This window comes from Pelmatolapia mariae, linkage group LG17 (assembly GCF_036321145.2).
Source record: "Pelmatolapia mariae isolate MD_Pm_ZW linkage group LG17, Pm_UMD_F_2, whole genome shotgun sequence".
In the NCBI taxonomy this organism is placed as follows: Eukaryota; Metazoa; Chordata; class Actinopteri; order Cichliformes; family Cichlidae; genus Pelmatolapia; species Pelmatolapia mariae.
In genome coordinates this window covers 26,465,943-26,486,140 of record NC_086242.1, presented here as the reverse complement: position 1 = coordinate 26,486,140, position 20,198 = coordinate 26,465,943, and the positions used below count along the sequence as shown (strand labels likewise).

At 39.2% G+C, this 20,198-nt stretch overlaps 2 protein-coding genes across 3 annotated transcripts in view; one reads left to right on the top strand and one right to left on the bottom strand.

The window, feature by feature from the left end:
• zc3h3 (zinc finger CCCH-type containing 3) overlaps positions 1-8,372 on the bottom strand; it is a 68,514-nt gene extending 60,142 nt beyond the window's left edge. Inside the window, exons 1-3 of one of the 2 annotated variants that reach the window (XM_063460549.1) lie at positions 8,293-8,372; positions 4,005-5,373; positions 3,278-3,447 (exon numbers count right to left, since the gene is read on the bottom strand). In XM_063460549.1, coding sequence (XP_063316619.1) covers positions 3,278-3,447; positions 4,005-5,373; positions 8,293-8,338 — 1,585 coding nt within the window. In that variant the 5' untranslated portion in view covers positions 8,339-8,372. Of the gene's footprint in view, positions 1-3,277; positions 3,448-4,004; positions 5,374-5,539; positions 5,601-8,292 lie in introns of those variants that run through there. The other variant, XM_063460550.1, reaches the window with a different exon arrangement.
• An 815-nt stretch (positions 8,373-9,187) lies between these two features.
• cyldl (cylindromatosis (turban tumor syndrome), like) lies at positions 9,188-19,294 on the top strand. The gene is made up of 15 exons (XM_063501112.1): positions 9,188-9,447; positions 9,721-10,194; positions 11,558-11,815; positions 12,569-12,647; positions 12,740-12,915; positions 13,032-13,194; positions 14,008-14,149; positions 14,570-14,680; positions 14,760-14,851; positions 14,942-15,005; positions 15,115-15,247; positions 15,596-15,704; positions 15,781-15,899; positions 18,082-18,295; positions 18,372-19,294. The coding sequence occupies exons 2-15, from the start codon at positions 9,754-9,756 to the stop codon at positions 18,554-18,556; spliced, it is 2,286 nt and encodes a 761-aa protein (XP_063357182.1). The 5' UTR covers positions 9,188-9,447; positions 9,721-9,753; the 3' UTR covers positions 18,557-19,294.
• The last annotated feature ends 904 nt before the right edge of the window (positions 19,295-20,198 follow it).

The window sequence follows — 20,198 nt, the reverse complement described above, 5'->3', positions numbered from 1 at the left end:
AAAGGGTCGTTTTATTTTTAGAAAATTTAAGTTCAAAAGTTTCATTTACTCAAGGCTTTATTGGACAGTTCAGACCTAAAACGCCTGTAGTCTGCAAAAATGATGCACTGCGCTGGGATTTAAAAAAATAAAATAAAATCACAAGGTATTTTAAAAGAGCAGTGAAGACAGCCAAAACGAGGGGAACGACTGAGCAAGACTGGATGAGAGATGGTGAGAGAGGGAAGAAACTGGAGTGAGATAGAGACCTAAAGCGCTCCAGAAGCCTGTCACATGGGGCCTGAAGACGCACGCCTCAGCACTCTTCCTCTCTGTGTTCTGTCCGCTCCTGACATTTATCTGCTTTATTAGATTATCTGGGCTACATGGCTGTCTCTGACTGCATGCAAGCACACACACACACCTCTCAATTCATTACAGTCCTAACTGCTTACTTAGGTTTATGCCCTCTTTAAATTAAACCTCAGATAACCAAGCACCTCAGAAAACACGGTCCCCTGAACGTGGACAGGAAGCTGAAACTAGCATACCGAGCAGGAAATTAAGAAACATTGTTTGTGAGTATATTATCATGCATGTGTGAGTGGTCATGAGGTCGGTTTTAAACAGGCTCATCTATAGGGAATGTGCTTCCCATCATTAGTAATTCAATTTGCGCTTTATTAGCAGCTCTTATCAGAAGCACAGACGGCTAAGAGCAGCATTCCTCACTCCATCTTCTTCCACACTCATCCACATTCCACCTTTCCTCTGTCTCCAATGTCCATCTTTAATTAGAGATGCATGTGTTCCTGTTGTTGTATCACATGATATAAAAAACTGAGGGCAAAGATGAAGATAAGGAAAAGACAAAATGTTTTAGGAGGTGTGGGAATAAGAGCATAAAGTTGTGTTAAAGCATCAGAAAAAGAGGAACAGAGTTTAAGATGCAGAGCCATGGGGACGAATAAAGCCTAATGTTAATAGTGATGGTTTTTCTAATGTCTTCTGACTCCATTGAGTATGGGAGATTACACTAAGATGGCCATGAGCCGTGTAGGGTACACACAAAATGACCGGAGGGTTCGAGGGGCAAGTGGAAGCAGGAAGGGGGGAATGGAGGGAGAGCGGGGTTGGGGCTGTAAAAACAATGATTGCTTTCCATCAGGTTAGGCCTATATTCTACAGTTCGTTAAAACAATCCAATTTGCAAAAGGATAATTATGCATTAGCTCCTTTTTATCTACTGGAAGGAGAGTGGTGCCAGGGCTTGATAGCAGTGGTGCTGCCTGCCTCCACCTCTGCAAATTACCCGCTATCGGCACTTGTTCGCCATCACCGCTGAATTGGGCAATCAATTAACCCACCCCCCCTCCTCTTATAGTCTGCCTGTACACCTCCCTGTGACAGCTTGCAACACAAAGCCCCTACAAGGACGACATGGATGGAAACTGCTGCCCTCTGCTGGACATGGCTTCAATTAACTAGCAGCTTTGTACCAGTTCTACGTACATTACAAAGCAGACACTGGCTGGTAGAGTATGCATTGTGTTCACACTGGATCAATTAGAAGCACGCTGAACAAAAACTAAAACAGCAAGCAGAAAGAAGCTTGGTTTTGCCCATTTTTTCTATTATCCTACATATAAACGATGCAAACATGACAAACTGATGTTTTCCTCCTACTGTTAGAACCTCTGGAGCACCTGCTCTGTGGTTAGCTACTGACAGGTTCTCAAAATGAACCATGGAAAGACTGGCTATTAACAATAAATGTGACATACTATATACAATTTATAGATTTAGCCACCACCATGATGTTGTGTTTTCAGAGACAGCAGTGACAAAGTTTAGACAGGAACATGGATTGCCAAGGTGATGAGCTAAGTCATGAAGTGCACTGGTGCGAGGCACAGACACCTACCTTGATTGACTGATTAATCAGCCAATCAGTGGTTCTGCCTGCCTCCACCTCTGTAAATTACCACTGCTATTACTGCTATCAAGCCCTGGCTGATTAATCAGTCAATCAACATAGAGCCTTAATAAAATGCTCCTCCCTGCTTCACAGGGGGTCATTACACCAAGTGTCTCTGCATATTTGATTTAGCAGATTTTTGAACCGGACACCCTTCCTGGCTCAGGCACTACTACATTGTAGAGTCACAAAGAGGTGAGTTGTAATAAAAATAAATAATTAAATCACCCTCTGTCTAACAGAAGGGCAAATTAGCTGTAGAGACCACAAACTTTTTTTGCTATCTTTTTCTTTTTGCAGCAGCAGCAGGGTGTAAACATGCTAATTTCACCTCACATGCTGGCCTTCAAGCATGGATGTCTGGGGACTGTCTGCAGTTTTTGCCACTTCTATGTTGATTTTGTATCTCTGTGTATCATTAATGGGTGGAAGGGTGGATGCGTGGATGGCTGGGCCTGGGTCTGGGGCTTGCTTATCCTTGGCCTTGTAGGACATGGTCATAGAGGGAGGGGATCAGCTCCCCCTTCCTGGGATGAGGGTACTAGTTGGTTCCAGGATGCTTGACAGGATGTTCTGGTACGGACCCACTGGGATGTGTGGCCTTAGGTCTTCAGTACTCTCGAGGGGGCAAATAGCCAGTTCTCCAGGATCCATCTCTGCCTGCCTCTGACTCCTGGGAGACGTTATTGCGGCTTCCCGCCCTCATTTTCAAGTACATTTTGTGGCAAAGACACATACACATTTACACTCCACACTCTCTTTCTTTCTCTTTCACATTCACACACCCCACAAGAAGATTACACAGATATATAAATCAGCATTTTCAAATTTTTGTGTTCGAGGTCGTGTATGTTTGTTTTTCTTGCAGGTGTGGTAGACAGCAGTACATAATGCATTTCTATTTGTACTCTATCCTGTTATTATATCTTCATATAAATTACATCTTTCCCTATTTTTCCATGTTTTTCTAAAACTAAGCATATGCCTAACCATGACCAAAGTCCACACAAAACACAACATAGTCCACACAATAACTCCAGGACGCAAAACAGGTATGCTTGCTTGATATGCAGCTGGTGACTTTGCGGCTTAGAGTTGTTACAGCACCACCAAATGGCTGTAGAATATTACTGCTCTCAACCAAATAATGGGTGAGGACACACACGTGTTTAAAAGAAGATTTATCACCCACAGCTATAGGATTTTCTGCGTAAACGTCCATGTATGGTTGACACGTCATTAGAGCAATTAGTCATAGCAAACTTTACAGCAGAGCAAAATAAAAACTTTCTATTTTGGTCTGTAGTGTGTGCTTCTTACTTGTCTTTGATGAGACAGGGGAAAGCCGCCTCAACTTGTGTCTACCAAATGACACAAGCTCCCTGGTGGGTGTCCTCCTAACTCCTGTGGGAGTCCTGGCCAAAGTATAGATTCTGCCCTGGGGAGAGTGCTTCACAGCTGGTGGGCTCACCTTCTCTGATCCACTGCCACTGTGGTCACAATACAGCAGGCAGACACACAGCACAGTCAGAAGGAGTAAAAAACTATTAAACATAAGAAATCCTGAACTCTGAGTTAATGAACTCTGAGATGGGAAATTGAGTGTTTAGTTCCAAAAAAAGCTGTTCAAAGTTCCTTATATCAACTCTGAGTATGTTCACTCTGAGACATGCATGTGCCCATTTACTAGGAACAAGAAAAACATCAGTGGAATATACCATGCAGATCTAGATTCATATATTTAAACAGTGATTACTACAGTAACACAAAATTTACCACAGAACCACCTCTTATTGGGGCACATCACCACGGTCATTTCTAACAGCACACAATCAATAAGAGTTTTATGCCCTGCAACACTCGAGGCATAATGTGAGGTCTTTCGGCATCTGCATAGCTGATACCAACCTTCAAGTGACTACCAAGTAGGTAAGTGAAGCTATCCTAAAGATATCCTAGTAACTATGAATCTGATTCATAATAAGATGAATGTCAGTTACCCCAATAACTGAACCAGAGTTTAAATTATGTCATGTGCATTATTCACCTGATAGTAGACCTTCTAATAATCTTCATCCTGCTGCGGAGCTTGAACCCTCCAGGCGAGGAGGATGACAACATGGAGGGGCGCTGAGGTAAACTTAGGGGCACAGAAATCCCTCCTTTCAATCCTTTGTTACTTTTCTCAGCTGTCCAGTGGAAAGCAGATCTACGGCGGTTTGCTGTTGCTCCTGCTGTCCCTGCCACAGATGTACTCTGGCCCCCTGCTTTCCAGCGATAGCGGCTACTCTGTGAGGTGCCAGCAGAGGACGCTGCAATACCTTTTTTCAGTTTTACAGAAGGAGAAGAGCCTTGTTTAAGTTTCCTTGCGCCCTCTCCTTTGTCCAGACTTCTCTGTGTGAGAGTCAAGGGTTTGGGAGATGGAGGCTTACGAGATGTCTTAGCTTGGGCTCCTGCAGAGGACACCCAGCGATACTTTGAGGTCTTGGCAGCTACAGTGGGCTGGCTAACCTTTCGAGGTAACTTCTTAGCAGGGGTTCTCTTAGCAACTACAAATGAAGGGGGGCTTTCAATGGCAACTCCAGATTTCAAGACAGATGTTGGGGCAACAACTGCTGATGGTGTTGAAACAGAGCTCAGTGGTTTAAGCTCTGCTCCTGCAGCGCTCTGACCCTTTACCCAAGTGAACTTTGATTTATTTGAATATGAAGTATTGACCTGGGCTTTGCTGCTTTGCAAAGATGAGTTAGAGGAAGCTTGTTGTAATGCAGTAGAGAGACCAGCTGTGAGAGTTACCTGAGATGTATTAGCAACAATCTGTTGAGTGTCTGTACTGGTTCTGCTTTTCAGGGAAGGTCCGATCTTTACTTGGGAGCTGCTCTGCTGAATGGCTGAGGCACTGGCTGTGGCTGAAGAGGCCACTTCAAAAGAAACACCAATTTTCTTTCCCTGCAGGCCTGTGTCCCTGTTGTCAACCCTCTGCCTAAACTCTGCTGCTGACCCCATTTTTCCAAGAGCATCACTGTTTTTTCTCTCTGTTGCTACATCTCTACTCTCTGTTATGCTGCTTATATGTTCTTTTTTCTTCAGCTGAGATGTCTCTGATGATAAAGTGGCAGTCCTGCTTCCCGTGCTGAGGCTGGGCAGTGACATGCTGTGAGAGTGATGGATAGTGGAGGAGGCAGAAGCTGAGGGATGTCCAGCAGAGGACTCAGGGTTCTTGTTTCTCAGAGAGTATGTTTTCCTCCAACTTCCACAGCTCTGAGGAGCATAGAGTCTTCCTCTGGAGCTGGCAGGGTAGATCATAGATGCACTTTGACCTTGGCCCCTGGCTGGCACTGAAGATTGTGTGTGGCTCTGCTCAGTTCCTGTAAATGGTGTATCGCCATGGGTACTTTTATGTTTGTTGATGAGATCTGGAAATTTTAAAACAGGCAAAAGTATTTAAAAAAAAAAAAGTCCAACAAAAACATGCAAACAAATAATCGTTAAAATTAGCTATACAACATAATTAATGCCCCATTTCTCAATTCTAAGTTATGTTTTTAAGAATTTAATTTAAATTTGATTTGTAGTTTTCACCATTTATTGTAGAGGGCTTCCGTCAGGCTGCTTAGCCTACAGTGGCCAACATCTGAAAATGTAACACCTAAAGAAAATCTCTGGAAAATAAAACACATTTTATGGCCTTAATATTCTTGATTTCATTGTTAAATGTTTGGCAACTTTGTAAGAACCTGCTGGAACCCAGGTGCACTTTATTTAACCTGATGTAATGTATTACTCGTTCTTTTTCAAACTAAATCAAAAAGAAAAGAAAAAAAGAAGTGATAATGGTTGTTATAGTTATGTCATGGTTATGAGATGGAAAGAGATAAAAGATTAAATGAAAAACCTCCCGCTATCGTCATTTTAATGACTTGGTGTATTATGAAGGTCACTCTTAGAATTTGTAGAACGCCACAAATTGTGAAATACTGGGCTGTTATCAGTATTAAAGTTTAAAAGAAGAACTTGACACCCAATACCTGTATGTTTTTACATTAATGTATTTTGTATGGTATATTTATTCCTTCACCTTTTTCTGTCAGGCGAAAAAAGAAACCAACAAATAAATAAATAACCTGTTTTAAATGTTTTTCAAAGTTGTTAGTTATGATTATTTGGTCAGTGGAAAACTGACATGAGACAACAGCTAAATATCCACAATTGACACACTTAATCAGGCCAATCCCAATCAACTGGATCAATAACGGCAGATACTGATAATCCACCAACACAGCAGCAGCTATGGAGCACCAGAAGCGTCACAGACATTGAAACAAAGCATTTTGTGATTTAATAATTACTTGTACAATCAAATATGAATTAGCAAATGAAAAAAATATATATACTTGAACTTCTATTATTTAATTAGACATGAATAAAGTTCATGTTATTTGTTAATTTAATAGAATAAAATAGAAGGAGGATTTACAAATTTGTATTTCTAAATTAATTATCAATCCATTGATAAAATGCTTTAAATGGAAAAAAATAATTCTCAATAAAAATCTCACTAAAGACATTTTTGAATTCAAAACAAAAATAAAAAATGACTTTCAAATAAAGTAAATGGATTTTAAAAAAGCAAATTAGGAATACAAATGTGTTTTTTCTGACATTTAAATAATGACTCCGCTCCTCAATTTCATTTCCATTTCCTATTAGCTGCTTAATTGACTATTACATTAACTACTTGATTAGCTTCTTCAATTAGCATTTCCATAACTCTTTTGGTGAAAAAGCAATGTAAGCAAGCAACACAGTGTAATGTACAGAGCTCTCTGACTGGTTAGAGAGACACAGGCACTGATAAGGAGAAAGTATTTTTTGTTTTTATACTTTTTAAAAAATTTCCTCACTTTATTATTGTTTAGAACAAACACATATTAGTGACACTGAAGAAAAAAAATAATGGGTAAGATGCGAGTTAATATTCTGAGAAATAAAATTGACAATGTTAAAGTTGGAAATTTCCAAAAAAATGAAAAACAGCAAATTTGTCAATAAAAACAAAACAAAACAAATAGCAAATTAAGAGAAAATAACTGGGAAAAATATATATTTTCTTTAGTCAATGGCATCACTTCACTTTTCCAGGTTAAGCTGGCAGGATTTCCACACACTGAACTCTTAAAAGGTATGCCCTCCAATCTGGACTAACAACAACGTCTGTCAGTCTATCTGCGGTTGACTGTGTCCTGAGACCATCTATCACTCTCAATCACCTTTAACCCTGTTTAGTGTGCAACTCAAAATACAAACACAGAGGTGGTCAGATAGTAACCATAACACAAAGAAAGTATACAAAAGGAATAAGGAATATGATATTTTGAGTGCTATACCTAAATCCTAAATTTCATGAATCGAAACCCAGTCAGAAAATTCTACAGTACCAGAGCCGGCGATATTAGTATAATTATTTTAAGGGAGAAGAAATCTTGTCTGTTTTTTAATTCTTTTTTTGGAGGGAAATATCATAAAACCTTTTACTCATGTAAGCTAAATAAGATTGATGACTGGAAACATGACTGGAAACATTCAGATTTTAGGTCCTGGTGACTGTTGACTTCCCCAGTTAATTGTAATATAACAGTGGAACATTATGACAGTGCAAATCAGCATCAGAGCATACTGACAGTGGAACAGGCTCATAATACTCCATCCTTTAATCTCTGAATTTACTCTACAGATCACTATAGGAAATCCTGGAGCAATATGTGAGCCTGACCAGTGTCAGGAAGGAGAGAACATCTTTCAAATAACTCTTATTCCTTCGAGTAACAGACTTGAAAAATCTGTACCAGTGAGTTTTTAATGCTTTTCTGGAGGATTATACACTTGTTTTCCTCTCTACCCCCATGCTATCTAGCAAATGCTTAATAACTATTTTAGTACTTTATGTAAATTAACTTACGACTATGCCTTAAAGTTAGTAACTAAAACCAGGTTTGTTATTGCGCTGTGCTGTCATCACTAGTGCGGGGGACTATAAACAGGACTGAAACCTTATGCTGTTATCTGGAGCTGACACCGACATAAACAGCCGTTTACTTGCTGCCAAAGGAAAACAGGAAGCGTTCTTCAAAGGACACTAACGGCTCTGTTAAGACACGTGAATACCGTTAAAAAGTATGTTACTGCGTAGAGGTGGCACAGCGCTGACTGTTAACCTTCAACAAAAAGCGTACGACCGACAAGCTTCAAGCAGCTGTGAATTTAAAGTACATAACAACCTTTGTTAGCCCGCCGGTAACAACTACAATAGTCAACATTTACCGGGAGAGACTTACTTTGTAAAAGTTCAATTTGTCTCTTAAGTGCTTCTCTCTCCTCCATGTTTACGACTACAACCTTTCGTCATTAAATTGCGACGCCCTTAAGAATGACGTATTTCATGTTGACCAATCACAGTCTGAAGAATGTCGTACGCTGTTTATCCTCAGTATTGACTTACAGGCTTGACATTTAACTCAAACTGGGGCGTAAGAATGGGGCAGTAGAATTTTCTTATTGGTTTATTTATTTTATTTACTGCTGTGGTGAGCAGGGTTAATTTTATTGGAGACGTAAAATGTTACTAAAACACAATAGACCGCAATTAGACCATAGGTCTAAATGACTTTTCTGTAAACAATAACCTGATTAAGGCAATGCATGATTGTGCTTTGAGCAAGAAGAACCGGCTGCCTGCTTTCCAGAAACTACTTTCCGTGCAAAGGACTCCCTTTACTGTGCCTGGATTAACCAGATTCATTCAGGCACGTTGATTGTAATGCATTTTTTTTTTAAATACAATACAACTAAAAGACCACTTTTCTGTATTGATTCTTGTATGGAAATCACAGTGAGAACAAACACAATGACTGAACAAACTATGAACCGACTTTCAGCTACAAAAACAAACAATAACAATAAAATGAAGCTCCAAAGGCAGAGCCACCACAAGATAATTAATTGCCCAGAATGTAATCTGATATGCACGCATTTATAAAATGTGACAAAAACAAGCTTGAATTTTCATGTACTAATATCATATTAGTACATGAATAGTAATATGCAGTCAGCATTCTTGAGGGTGGATTTTCAGATTCAACTGACAAAGCCATTAGGTGTCTGTAAGACTGTACTGAGGGCTTCATTTGCAAAGTCCCCTGTCGTTGATGAGCAGCTGGCTGACAACCGATTTAAAAACATTACCGTCATTTCGGAAGCATCTCTGTATTTGCGCTTTACGAAGTTTACAATTCCACTCAGGGAAGTAGTTTTTGGCCAAAAGTTTGTTCGTCTGGTCCAAAAATGTTTCTATGAACTGTCACGAACAAAATACCAGTGACGCTGCTGCGAAATGAAATGAAAGAGGAAGTGAAAGTTAAGGCAGCTGATTGGACGTAAAACAAAAAGAAAGAAGACAGAAAGAAACCTCTAAAGTTGCTGAATAATTGAAGGTAAAGCTAACTAACACGCAGGTTTCTTTTTAAATAAATACTCGCTGGAGAGACTGATGCGGACGGTCTGAAGGTTTAGAATTACAAACAATGTTGGCTCCGTTTTCAGTTTGAACTCTGCTTATTTGTAGAGTTGACATTGTAGCTCGTTAGCGAGCTAGCTTGAGTGCTGGTGTCAAAATTGATAATAGGTATATTGTTTTCTTGTTTTGTGTTCACACTGAACAACACATTTGTGCTGTGTGTGTGTGTTTTTTGTGTGTCTCTGTACAGTAGGTACCCCTTTACATCACCTGGCTCGGCAACATGGCATCAACAGAAAATGTGTACTTCATCTTAACAAAAAAGTCTGAACGGAGTTCTTTCACAAAAGCTGGAAGTATTGTTTTCATGCCTTATTATAAGTACATGTCAGAAATCAAGAAATCCCCCCCTCCATTAAAGCTACGAATGTGTTTAATTAACTACTACTCTGGAATGGACTATGACTTGGAGGCCAACGACATGGAGCAGCTGTGTGTAGAGGAAGTTGGGCTGCTGCAGGCACTGCCTGATGATGCTGAGAGGCTGAGGTGTTTCAAAGAGCGACATGATCTGCAAGCAGCAATACAACTTGTTATAGGCAGTGAAGTGACTGTGGAGGAAGCTGGAAAGAAGCTCAGAGGCATCATCCGTTACATTGGACCCATAACAGAGGCATCTTTTACCTGTCCCGTACCAGGATCTTTTTTTGGAATTGAACTACAGGTTTGATGTTTTGTTTTTTTTTTGTTTGTTTTTTAAATCTTACTCCTACTGGTGAATGCACAATGCATACACATATTTTAGGTTTCATTTTGGTTTAATATTTCTGCCCCCAAGCAAAGTGATAGTATTTGGAACTGGGTTTGTTGTGTTCACAAAATTCATGGAAACAAAAAATATGCTGTTAAATCAGGCGATTGGCCTCTAAAATTTTAGTCCATTTAGAAAAACGCTTGTGTTTCAGACTTATTAAAACTGTTATTTTTGACTTGTTACGATACAATATACGATAACAAAATACTACCCTACAATGAAATGGCAAGAGCAGGTTTTTGAAGTGATTTATACATTTCTAAACATAAATAAATAAATAAAGAAGAGTGATTCATTACCAGATCCATAAATTCAGACCCATTGCTCAGCACTGGATTATAGTACCTTTGAAAGCAGTGAGTCTTCTTGAAAATAATCTTACAAGCTTGGCACATCTTCTTTAACTCTCCCTTGTAATTTTTCTTTCAAGCTCAGCCCAGTTGGTCGGAAAGCATGGCTGCACAGTCATTTTCTAAACAATTATTTTCTGAGAACCTCGACTGGATTCAGATCCTAAGAGGTTTTCTTGGCAATGTCCATCAAGATCCTGAGCACCTAATGGGTGTTAACTCAAATCGTACTATGGGTCAAGGTCACGATTGTCATCTCATGGGTACTAATGAATTGTGATAGATCATGAGCTGCATGAGCTACTACATTATTGATGTGCTGGTTTAGCTTGGCTGGTCAACCAGGTCTACAAAGATGTTAATGAAATTGTGAAAACATATCAAGTTGTGAAAATATATCAAGGACAACTGACAGAGCCAGTGTGAACCATAATAAGTTTCTCTATTGTGAGACAGTCTGTAAAGATTATACATTTGAATCAATCAGCAAAATACCCTTAAATTCATTTTGGGAGTATTTTTACTTTGTTTGTCAATCTGGAGTGGTTTATGGAGACTGACAACACAAGCAATCAAAAGTTGAAAGGGTGCACCACATTATGCTGAAAAAGCATGCATTTCTTTATAAGGCCACTATTTTGAAGTCTTTCAAAATTTCTTGTAAAACAGCATGTTACTGTTACATTATGCTTGTTGACTCAGCACAGAATCATGGTGGATGCCTGTTAGAGTTCTGTATTAATCTTGATGTGCTTTGAAATCATATAAATGTAAAAACCTCACATTATCAAACCAGGTGGAGCCATTCAACTCCACAACTGCACAGCATGATTGCAGTTTGCAAGGCAGAATGACTGGTGGGGAAATTTAACTGAGGTTTTGTGTGACATCAGTTTTAATGTGCTCTGCTTCTTTTTCTGCAGGGAGCAGACAGAGGAAAGGGCAGATGTGATGGGACCTATAGGAATGAAAGATATTTCAAGTGTGACAAAAACTGTGGAATTTTTGCCCCATTCAACAGAGTCAGCTCCTTATTACCCTCTGTCCAAGAGCCATCCCTTCAGACAGAAGGGCTACAGTTGGGAGACAGAGTCACTTACTTCGTCGATGATAAATGTCGCCATGGAATGGTGCTGGCTTTACTGGAAATGGATGGACGATGTTTCGTTCAGATCTCCACAGTAAGTAATATTCCAGTTTTTTTTATTCCAAAATCAAATCAAACATAATTTTGTGCCATGAATCCACATAGATTATTCTACAAAATCAGATTTTTGGTTTTTTTAAGAAATAATAACAAATAATAGAGACTAAAATATTACCGGTTTAAATTGTAAGCAGACTCTTTGTTATGAAACACACCTGAGCTTTACTACATCATCATTTCTTCAAGTAAAATAAATCACTTAATTACATTTCTATTGCATTTCTAAAGCATTTACCTCTCTGTCCTTGCATCAGCAGCTCTGTGTCTGAACCTAAAGCAGACACACATGTACATGACTTTACTGCTTCAGCTGTGCCATACAGTATGGTGTACTGCTGGACTGATGGATTTTGCTTTGTTTACAGAGTCCCACTGTAAACTGGGTCTAACTGGCTGAAACCCAGCTTCACATTCTGTGCGGGTCACTCGACTGACAGCTGCTCTGTGTGTGAAAATGAACTTTTGTAACAGAATGCCTTAATTTTTTAATGATTAATAATATAATTGAATTTAGGATATTTGTTCTACAAAATGCATCCAAGTGGCAGAACACAGATACAAAGACCACAGTCTCAAGTTAGATTCATCAGACTGACTAGTGTTTATCTTTGAGTTTACAGTTACAACCAAACTTTCTTAAGAATCTCTAATAAAATTTGAGGCTTTCTTCAGCAGATTTAACGGTGTATAGGACAGTAATATTTCCTTTGTTTCTTGGTGTTTTCAGGACAAAGATGAATCTGGGAAGACAGGGGGTGAAGTTAGAATTCCATTAGAAGATGTTATCAAAGGAGAGCTGACTGCAGGTTTGAGGTCTTTTTACACGAAGAAGGGTAAAACCTTTTTTTTTTTTTTTTCATTTGCATCATGCCTGAGCCAAACACATTTTCCATTGCAGGGTTAGAGAACATGGATGTCGACACAACCCCAGAGGCTGACACAGATGATCTCTATATGGGTCTGAGTTTGAACTCTATGGTAGAAGTGACTCTGGGTTTAGGCAACACATATGGAATTGTTCGCTGGATAGGCAAGCTGCCTGATCGAAGTGAAACTATGGTTGGCTTGGAACTGGTAAGTCTTTACTCATCATCATTTAAAATTGTTTTGCATATTTGTGTTTTAGTTTGCGTCTAATGTTGGGTTAAATTTCAGACATTGGTATAATCAGTCCATATTCTGATCTGCAGGAAGACGACAAAGGAGTGAGTGATGGTACCTTTAAAGGTCAGCGTTATTTCGATTGTCCTATGAAGAGAGCCCTGTTTGTGAAGCTGAGCTCATGCCGGCCTGACTCACGCTTTCAGAGCACATCATCCAATCACAAAGAGAAAATGCAGCCTGAGGACACTGGTTAGTACAGGATGGACAAACCTGCACTATATGGAAAAATGTATTAGACCACACCTCTTAATCTTAATCTTTGAGTTCAAGAGGCCACAGGTATATAAGACTCGGGCACCTAGCCACGCAGTCTGTTTTTCCAAACATTTGTGAAATAATTTGTTGGTCTAAAGCGCTCACTGAACTTGAGTGTAGCACTGTAATAGGATGCCACCACTCCAGCAAGTTTGTGAACTTCTTCCTCTTTTAGATGTTCCATGATAATCTATAAGTGTTATTCTTGCAAAGTGCATGTCTTTAGGAACCACAGCAATTAAGTGGCTCTGTTGTGTTTCAAAGTTCTTCTGGCATTAACATCAGCACAAAAACTGCCAGGAGCTCCACAGCTGAGCTCCTGTAGATGTAATTAGTAACCCGGTACTTTCTCCCATGTAGTTTACATCTGACTGGCCTTAAGTGACCCCTGCAAAAAAACAAAAACAAAACAAAACAAATCATATTTTGGTGGAGTTTGTACTTTTCTGGCAGCAGAGGGAGAATTAGTTTGCAAAAATTAAGCTTTGTTTCCTTTTACTTACTTGAAACATGCATTTCTATTTTGTCTTTCTCTATACTTGTCTTTTTCTTTATAAAGTATCAGTAATGTTTACTGTTTGTATTTTTTTAAGCATTTTTAGCAGCATCATTAAATGCAGTGCTGCAGTTGCAAGTTTGTCCAACAGCTGAGCGTAGCACACACTTTACAACAACCATTTGGACATCTATTATATCTGTTATCTGTTTATATACATAACCGCATTTGGTGTTTATGTTTTGATTTAGTGGATCAAACAGACCACACTACAGCTGAGTTGCAGACTGTTCCGCCTATGAGCACAGAGCAGGTTAAGCTGCTTCTGACTGGACAAATGAAGGGGATTCAAGGACACTGTAACTCTTGCTACATGGATGCTGCCCTCTTCAGGTCAGCATAATAAATTATTATCCTGTGGTTTAACAGTTTTAAATAATGCACAGCTTCCCCAACAAACTATTTTCCCTGTAATGGCTATTAGCTAACTAGCTAGCTAGCATTGACATCATCATCAGTGCAGATGCCTTGTCCTCCTTCTACTGGTTAGAAATTGTCTGATGGTGTCTCCATTTCTACTATATTGTTGGTATACCAGCTACGGCAATTGAATGGTGTACTGTACATTCAACGTGTGGGTACAGAGATGAAACCAGTTGTGCATTTAACATAGCAAATCTAAGTATGAAAGCAGTTTCTTTAACTGCATACTGAAAGGATTCCAGTCTAACTTTTTATTATATTTTTAAAAATCCATAATGTTAGGGAATGTGCAGTTCTTTATGTTAACTTAGTTTCTTTCTTTGCTTTCAGTTTGTTTTCCTGCTCTTCCGTGTTGGACTCCATGTTGTTCAAATCAACAACACCTCAAGATGCCCCAATACAGAGAACACTGCTCAATGACATAGTCAACCCCCTCCGCAGGTCTGTGTTTTGATCAGATTGTCACATGGATTGCATTTCATTTTTGGTGTTATTAAAGTTCTGTGTGTGCCGTTTGCAGTAACGGCTTTGTGGAAGGAAGACACATCATGAAGCTACGACAGCAGCTGCAGAAACACGGCTACAGCCAATCATTCACCACAGATGAGAAGGGTCTGTTTATTTGGGAAAGCTTTTCTGGAAGGCATTTGTTTTGTCTTAAGTGGTTGTGTTTGAAGTATTCATGTTACTTTTGTCTTTCAGATCCAGAGGAGTTCCTCAGTGTCATCATGCACCACATTCTCGCCCTGGACCCTCTGCTAAAACTGTACACTTACTATAGCTAAATTACTGGCTCCTGCTGTACTGTATAGTATAATGCATTTTGAGACTCATACCTGGAATGCACACTATTCTTGCGTGTTCTCCCATTTTAGATCAGCTGCGGGTAAAGTGCAGGAGAGTTACTGCTATCAGATTTTCCTGGACCAGAACCACAGACTAGTTCTGCCGACAGTGCAGCAGCTACTAGAACATTCCTTCCACAGTGCAGGTCTTAAGCTGGCAGAGGTGAGAGCACTTCATTGTTAGGCACAAACTTTAAAGTCCCACTTTCACTTTTGTTTTATTGCTTAACAATTAAAAATATAACGATATTTATCAGAATAGAAGGACAATCCTGTATATTAATATTTCAGTTACAAAAAAAATGGAAACTGTTTTTTTTTTTTCCCACAGATTAATCCAAAAATGATTTAGCTGTTTTCTCACAGACATGTAATAGACAGACTTGTAATGGTTGGTTCTCCAGTAGATGGCTCTGTGGGGAAGCTTTCTGAGCAGACCACCTGCAATCTGATCACGAGTGTATTCAGTCTGTGTGGTCTTTCATCTTATTTCATCGTGCCATCACTCCAGGTGCCGTCCTGCCTCATCCTCCAGATGCCTCGCTTTGGGAAGAAATTCAAGATGTTTGACAAAATCATTCCCTCTCTGGAGCTGGATGTCACTGACCTCCTCTCTGAAGGTCAGATTAAGCATACAAACTCACAGCGACTAGAGTAATTTAACACAGTGAATACAACACACGGTGTATTTTTCAGGTCCCCAGCAGTGCATGCTGTGTGGAACCCTGGCACGGGTTGAGTGCGTCGACTGTTTTAAAGATCCCCTTTTCAGCCTGACAGGATTCAAAGTCTTCTGCAAGAAGTGTTCAGAACAGGTTTGTCACATTGTTTCAACACCTGAGTCATTTTGTTTGTCTTTGGCTTAATTTATCACTGTAGAGGGAATGTATTGATGTCATTTCTCCATGTGAAACCTCCCACCTCACCACAGTTTCATCAGATTTAGCTGCTATTAGGAGTTAGGACTCAGATATAGAGAGGAAACAAATAAAATCACAATCAAGGCTGATCTGTACTGCAAACAAGTGGTCTGTCAGTGTTGAACATGCACTAAAACTAGAACTTTGACTTAATATAGGTCATCAAATTTTAGACCGAAATCCCAGTTGGTTTGAGAGATATTTGTTAGCTACCTGTTTTGATTTTTTTTATTATTACTGTATAATTATTGTGTATAATATTGTGTATTTATCTGGATTTGCAACACATGGTGTTGTTTTGCTTGTCTATGTATAAAAATCTATGCTTGGCTGCTTTCTGAATCAGTTTGTGCACTGAATTGAACAGCAGCTAATTAACTCTGCTCTTGGTGCATTACATCACCTGCTCACCATCTGCTGTTTAACTGTTGGTTCTAGTAAGTACTGCTGAAACATTATATCAGTTCAGTGGCATACTATCAAGCCTCTAAATGAAACACTGTGCGTAAATTTGAATATTTTATGAAATATTTAAATTAATTTTTGTCAGACATCAACTAGTGTAGGCTAGTGTATGTGAAGTCTTCCTCCTTTCCTCTTATACATACAGATAGCAGATGAAGGACGTGCACAGATAACTAGGTCATCCACTTAAGTGATGATGTAGTGCGTGACTAGAGCTGTGCCTTGTCATGTTGTTGAATACATACATTTTTACATGATATAAAGATGTCACATCACAATATCTGTGATATAGCAACACCATGACTACAATGACTGAAGCCCAAACATATCTAACAGTGAGAGCTGAGTGTGAGGCTCTGATGGTGATTTAGTAAAAAGTCAAAATCTCCAACAAAGCACAATGATCTGCAAAATGTGCAAGAAAGCTCTTCTGGAGCACCTGTTAGCACTCCATTCAGGAAGAGCAAACTGGATGGTGGTAAAGGAAGGCTGTAAGCAGCTTTTCAATTTCAATTTTATTATTGAATTTATTTGTTACATTTTCAATTAGCTCTGTAACATCAAGTGGATGATATTTGGAAAATTAGTTTTTGTGACTTCAGCAACATCGGTGTCATATTTTTTGCCAGAAAAACCTAAATACATCTAACAATACACTTTTAAGCAATAAATTGCAAACATGCTATTTGAATCAAATTTGATAAAAATTAAAACTCATAAATAAAAAATTATATATATATTTTATTTGTTAGAAGTTTCGATAAACACACCATTTTCAAAAATGTGGAATTTTTCAGCATATATTTGAAGGTTCAGGCTTTACAGTCTTTCTCTTAAAACACTGCTTCAGCTCATGTTTTATCCATTTTCGCCATCTTCTTCCCAGATGGTCTAATTTGTCTCTGCCAATAAACCATCAACATATATTTTTATTGAGACCAATTTAGCCCTCATGCTACATTTTTGCACAGGGCTCATGTGCTTTGGGACCTGTAATGCGTGTTTTTTTTCCCAGTTGTTGTTAGTGGTCTCTCCAGTGTTTCTCTTTTCTGTCTTCTCTTTCCCCTGATCCTCCAGCCTAGGAAAATGTCCCACTGGGTATTTCATTGGAATTGAAAGAATCTGAGGCTTTTTAAAAAACTTTTAATGGTGCCCCAGTGCTTGTTTGGTTTTGGGAACTAAAGGAGCATTTGGACGCAGAGATAGCTAATAATGTCATACTTTAGCTAGGCTAAAGCTGTTTGGGGAGATGTATTTTGTGTTTTGTCCTGTTTCGTGTTGGTGGTCTCTCTGTGCTCCTCTTTTCTCTCTTCTCGTTCTTTCCATCATTCACCCTGGTCCTGGTGGAGGTCTCTTACTGTTTTAACAAAAAAGTTTATTTCCTTCATGTTGTCACCAAATGCTTGCTCATCGGTGATTGATTGTAGGGATTGTGTCTATACTATTATAGGATCTTTATTTACAACATTACAGAGCTGTCTCAAATATCTCCTTTGGTTTAGGGATCATTTATAGACAATGAACTAAAGTTACTAATGTGAAATTTAACAGTGGCTATATAGATATAAAATAGTGACTATTTACAGGTCTAATAGTGTGTATGTGTTTTCAGGTGCACTCCCATCCTCAGCGTCGCACCCATAAACCAGCATCCCTGGAAATCCCAAAGGGTTATGTTGGACGTAAAAACCCTCACACTATGATCAGAGACAAAATGGAGCTGTTCGCTGTGCTCTGCATCGAGACAAGCCACTATGTGTCCTTCGTCAAATATGGACCAAACACTGAGGACTGGATCTTCTTTGACAGCATGGCAGACAGACAAGGTAAGCGGGATGTTTAATATGCATACACAAGTTAGCTCTGAGTGCATTTTGGCTCACTTGTGTGTATTGCGTTCAGGAGAGATGGATGGCTACAACATTCCAGAGGTGCAGCCCTGCCCTGAGGTTGGTGAATACCTGGAAATGTCCCCCTCCGAGCTGGCCAACCAGGCACCTCGAGATATGAAAGGTGTAGCAAAGCGTCTCTTCTGTGATGCCTACATGTACCTGTACCAAAGCACCACTATGTGCCTCTATCGCTGATGGAACTTGAGCACACTGGACGTTTTGCTATTTGTGTAATTTCTTTTTGCTGCATTGTTTTTTTTTTTTTCTTTTGTTAACATGCAAATATTTTAAATGTGTGTGGTGCTTGGATGCTGGAAAAAAATAATTTTCTAATATGGCATGAAGTAGAGGATAAACTGACATTGCTTTCTAAGTAATTTGCACTATAATCTGAAGAAAATAATTACTGGCTTGCAGCATGTGTTGGACATAAATTACATATTGCACGGTAAAAATAGTTTTACAGTTTACTGCTGATGTTTGTAATTACCTTTAATTTTATTTACAGCTTGTATAGTGAAAGTAAATGAGTTTTGCTGATGAAAAACCCTTCAAAGTAGACAGTAGTGATGATTCAGTATGGTTCATTAAGAATGCCATCTAACCAGCTCTATTTTAAAAGCTTATGTTATATGCTGCTGTTATTTTGGCATCAGATTTGGATGTTGGCTGGATTTCTTTATATATTTAGATATATTTTTTTTATCTTCTGGTATTTAAATTTCACACCTGAAAATGAAACGATGATTTTATTCTTGACAAAGATGTTTCTGTTAGCAACCTAAGAGACGAAAAGATGTTGGGAATAATATCACAGTGGAAAACTGTACTTGACTGGCTGCTTGGGAGTCCTGGTTGAACTTGTGACCTTTTTCTATTTTTTACTATTACTACTTCTGATATTCAGTAAAATAGATGTCATAAATAAATAAATGCAATCAATAAAACCTTTCATCATCTGTCTTTATTAAAAGAGTAGGACATACAGTGTGCTGATACACATACAGCTTACAACTATGCAACCTCCACCAACCACGCATCAACCATTTTACCCCAGTGACCGGTGATTTCCAGCCATTTGCTGACTAGTGTCTAGGCCTGTTCAACTGACACCGTATTCAGGAATTTTAACATGTGAGTCCATGAGGACTGACTTCCTTTTGGAACCAGCCTCAACTATCCATTAGAGGAGATTCACTTTTTGGTACTTTTACATTGGCTGCATTTTAAGCTTCAGTTGTTGCCACTTCATGTATTTTCTGTTGTCTTGTTTTGGTTTTCAAGAGTGCAGGGAAGTGTGTTCTTCCTTGATGAAAGAACAAACTGCTATGCCTCAAGAGTTGGCAGTTCGTCTTGTAATCGGAAGGTTGCCGGTTCGAGCCCCGGCTCCGACAGTCTCGGTCGTTGTGTCCTTGGGCAAGACACTTCACCTGTTGCCTACTGGTGGTGGTCAGAGGGCCTGGTGGCGCCAGTGTCCGGCAGCCTCGCCTCTGTCAGTGCGCCCCAGGGCAGCTGTGGCTACAATGTAGCTTGCCATCACCAGTGTGTGAATGTGTGTGTGAATGGGTGGATGATTGAATGTAGTGTAAAGCACTTTGGGGTCCTTAGGGACTAAGTAAAGCGCTATACAAATACAGGCCATTTACCATTTAAAAACATTTCCACCTCTGTTTCTTTCTCCCAAAGGTAAGCTTGCATGCATAAGTCTTGACACGTTTTTTTTTTCTTTTTTTCCACTTTGAGCCTGAACATAGTCTCATAGGATGTAAAAAAAATTTTTTAATATCACACAGCATGTTGTGTTGTCTCTTTAAATTATTCCTTTCAAATTATTCTT

Coding starts and splice junctions, on each gene's coding strand:
- cyldl (XM_063501112.1), top strand. CDS start 9,754: ATGGCATCAACAGAAAATGTGTACTTCATCTTAACAAAAAAGTCTGAA. Junction 12,648..12,739: donor CAAAGGAGAGCTGACTGCAG/GTTTGAGGTCTT, acceptor TTTCCATTGCAG/GGTTAGAGAACATGGATGTC. Junction 12,916..13,031: donor CTATGGTTGGCTTGGAACTG/GTAAGTCTTTAC, acceptor TCTGATCTGCAG/GAAGACGACAAAGGAGTGAG.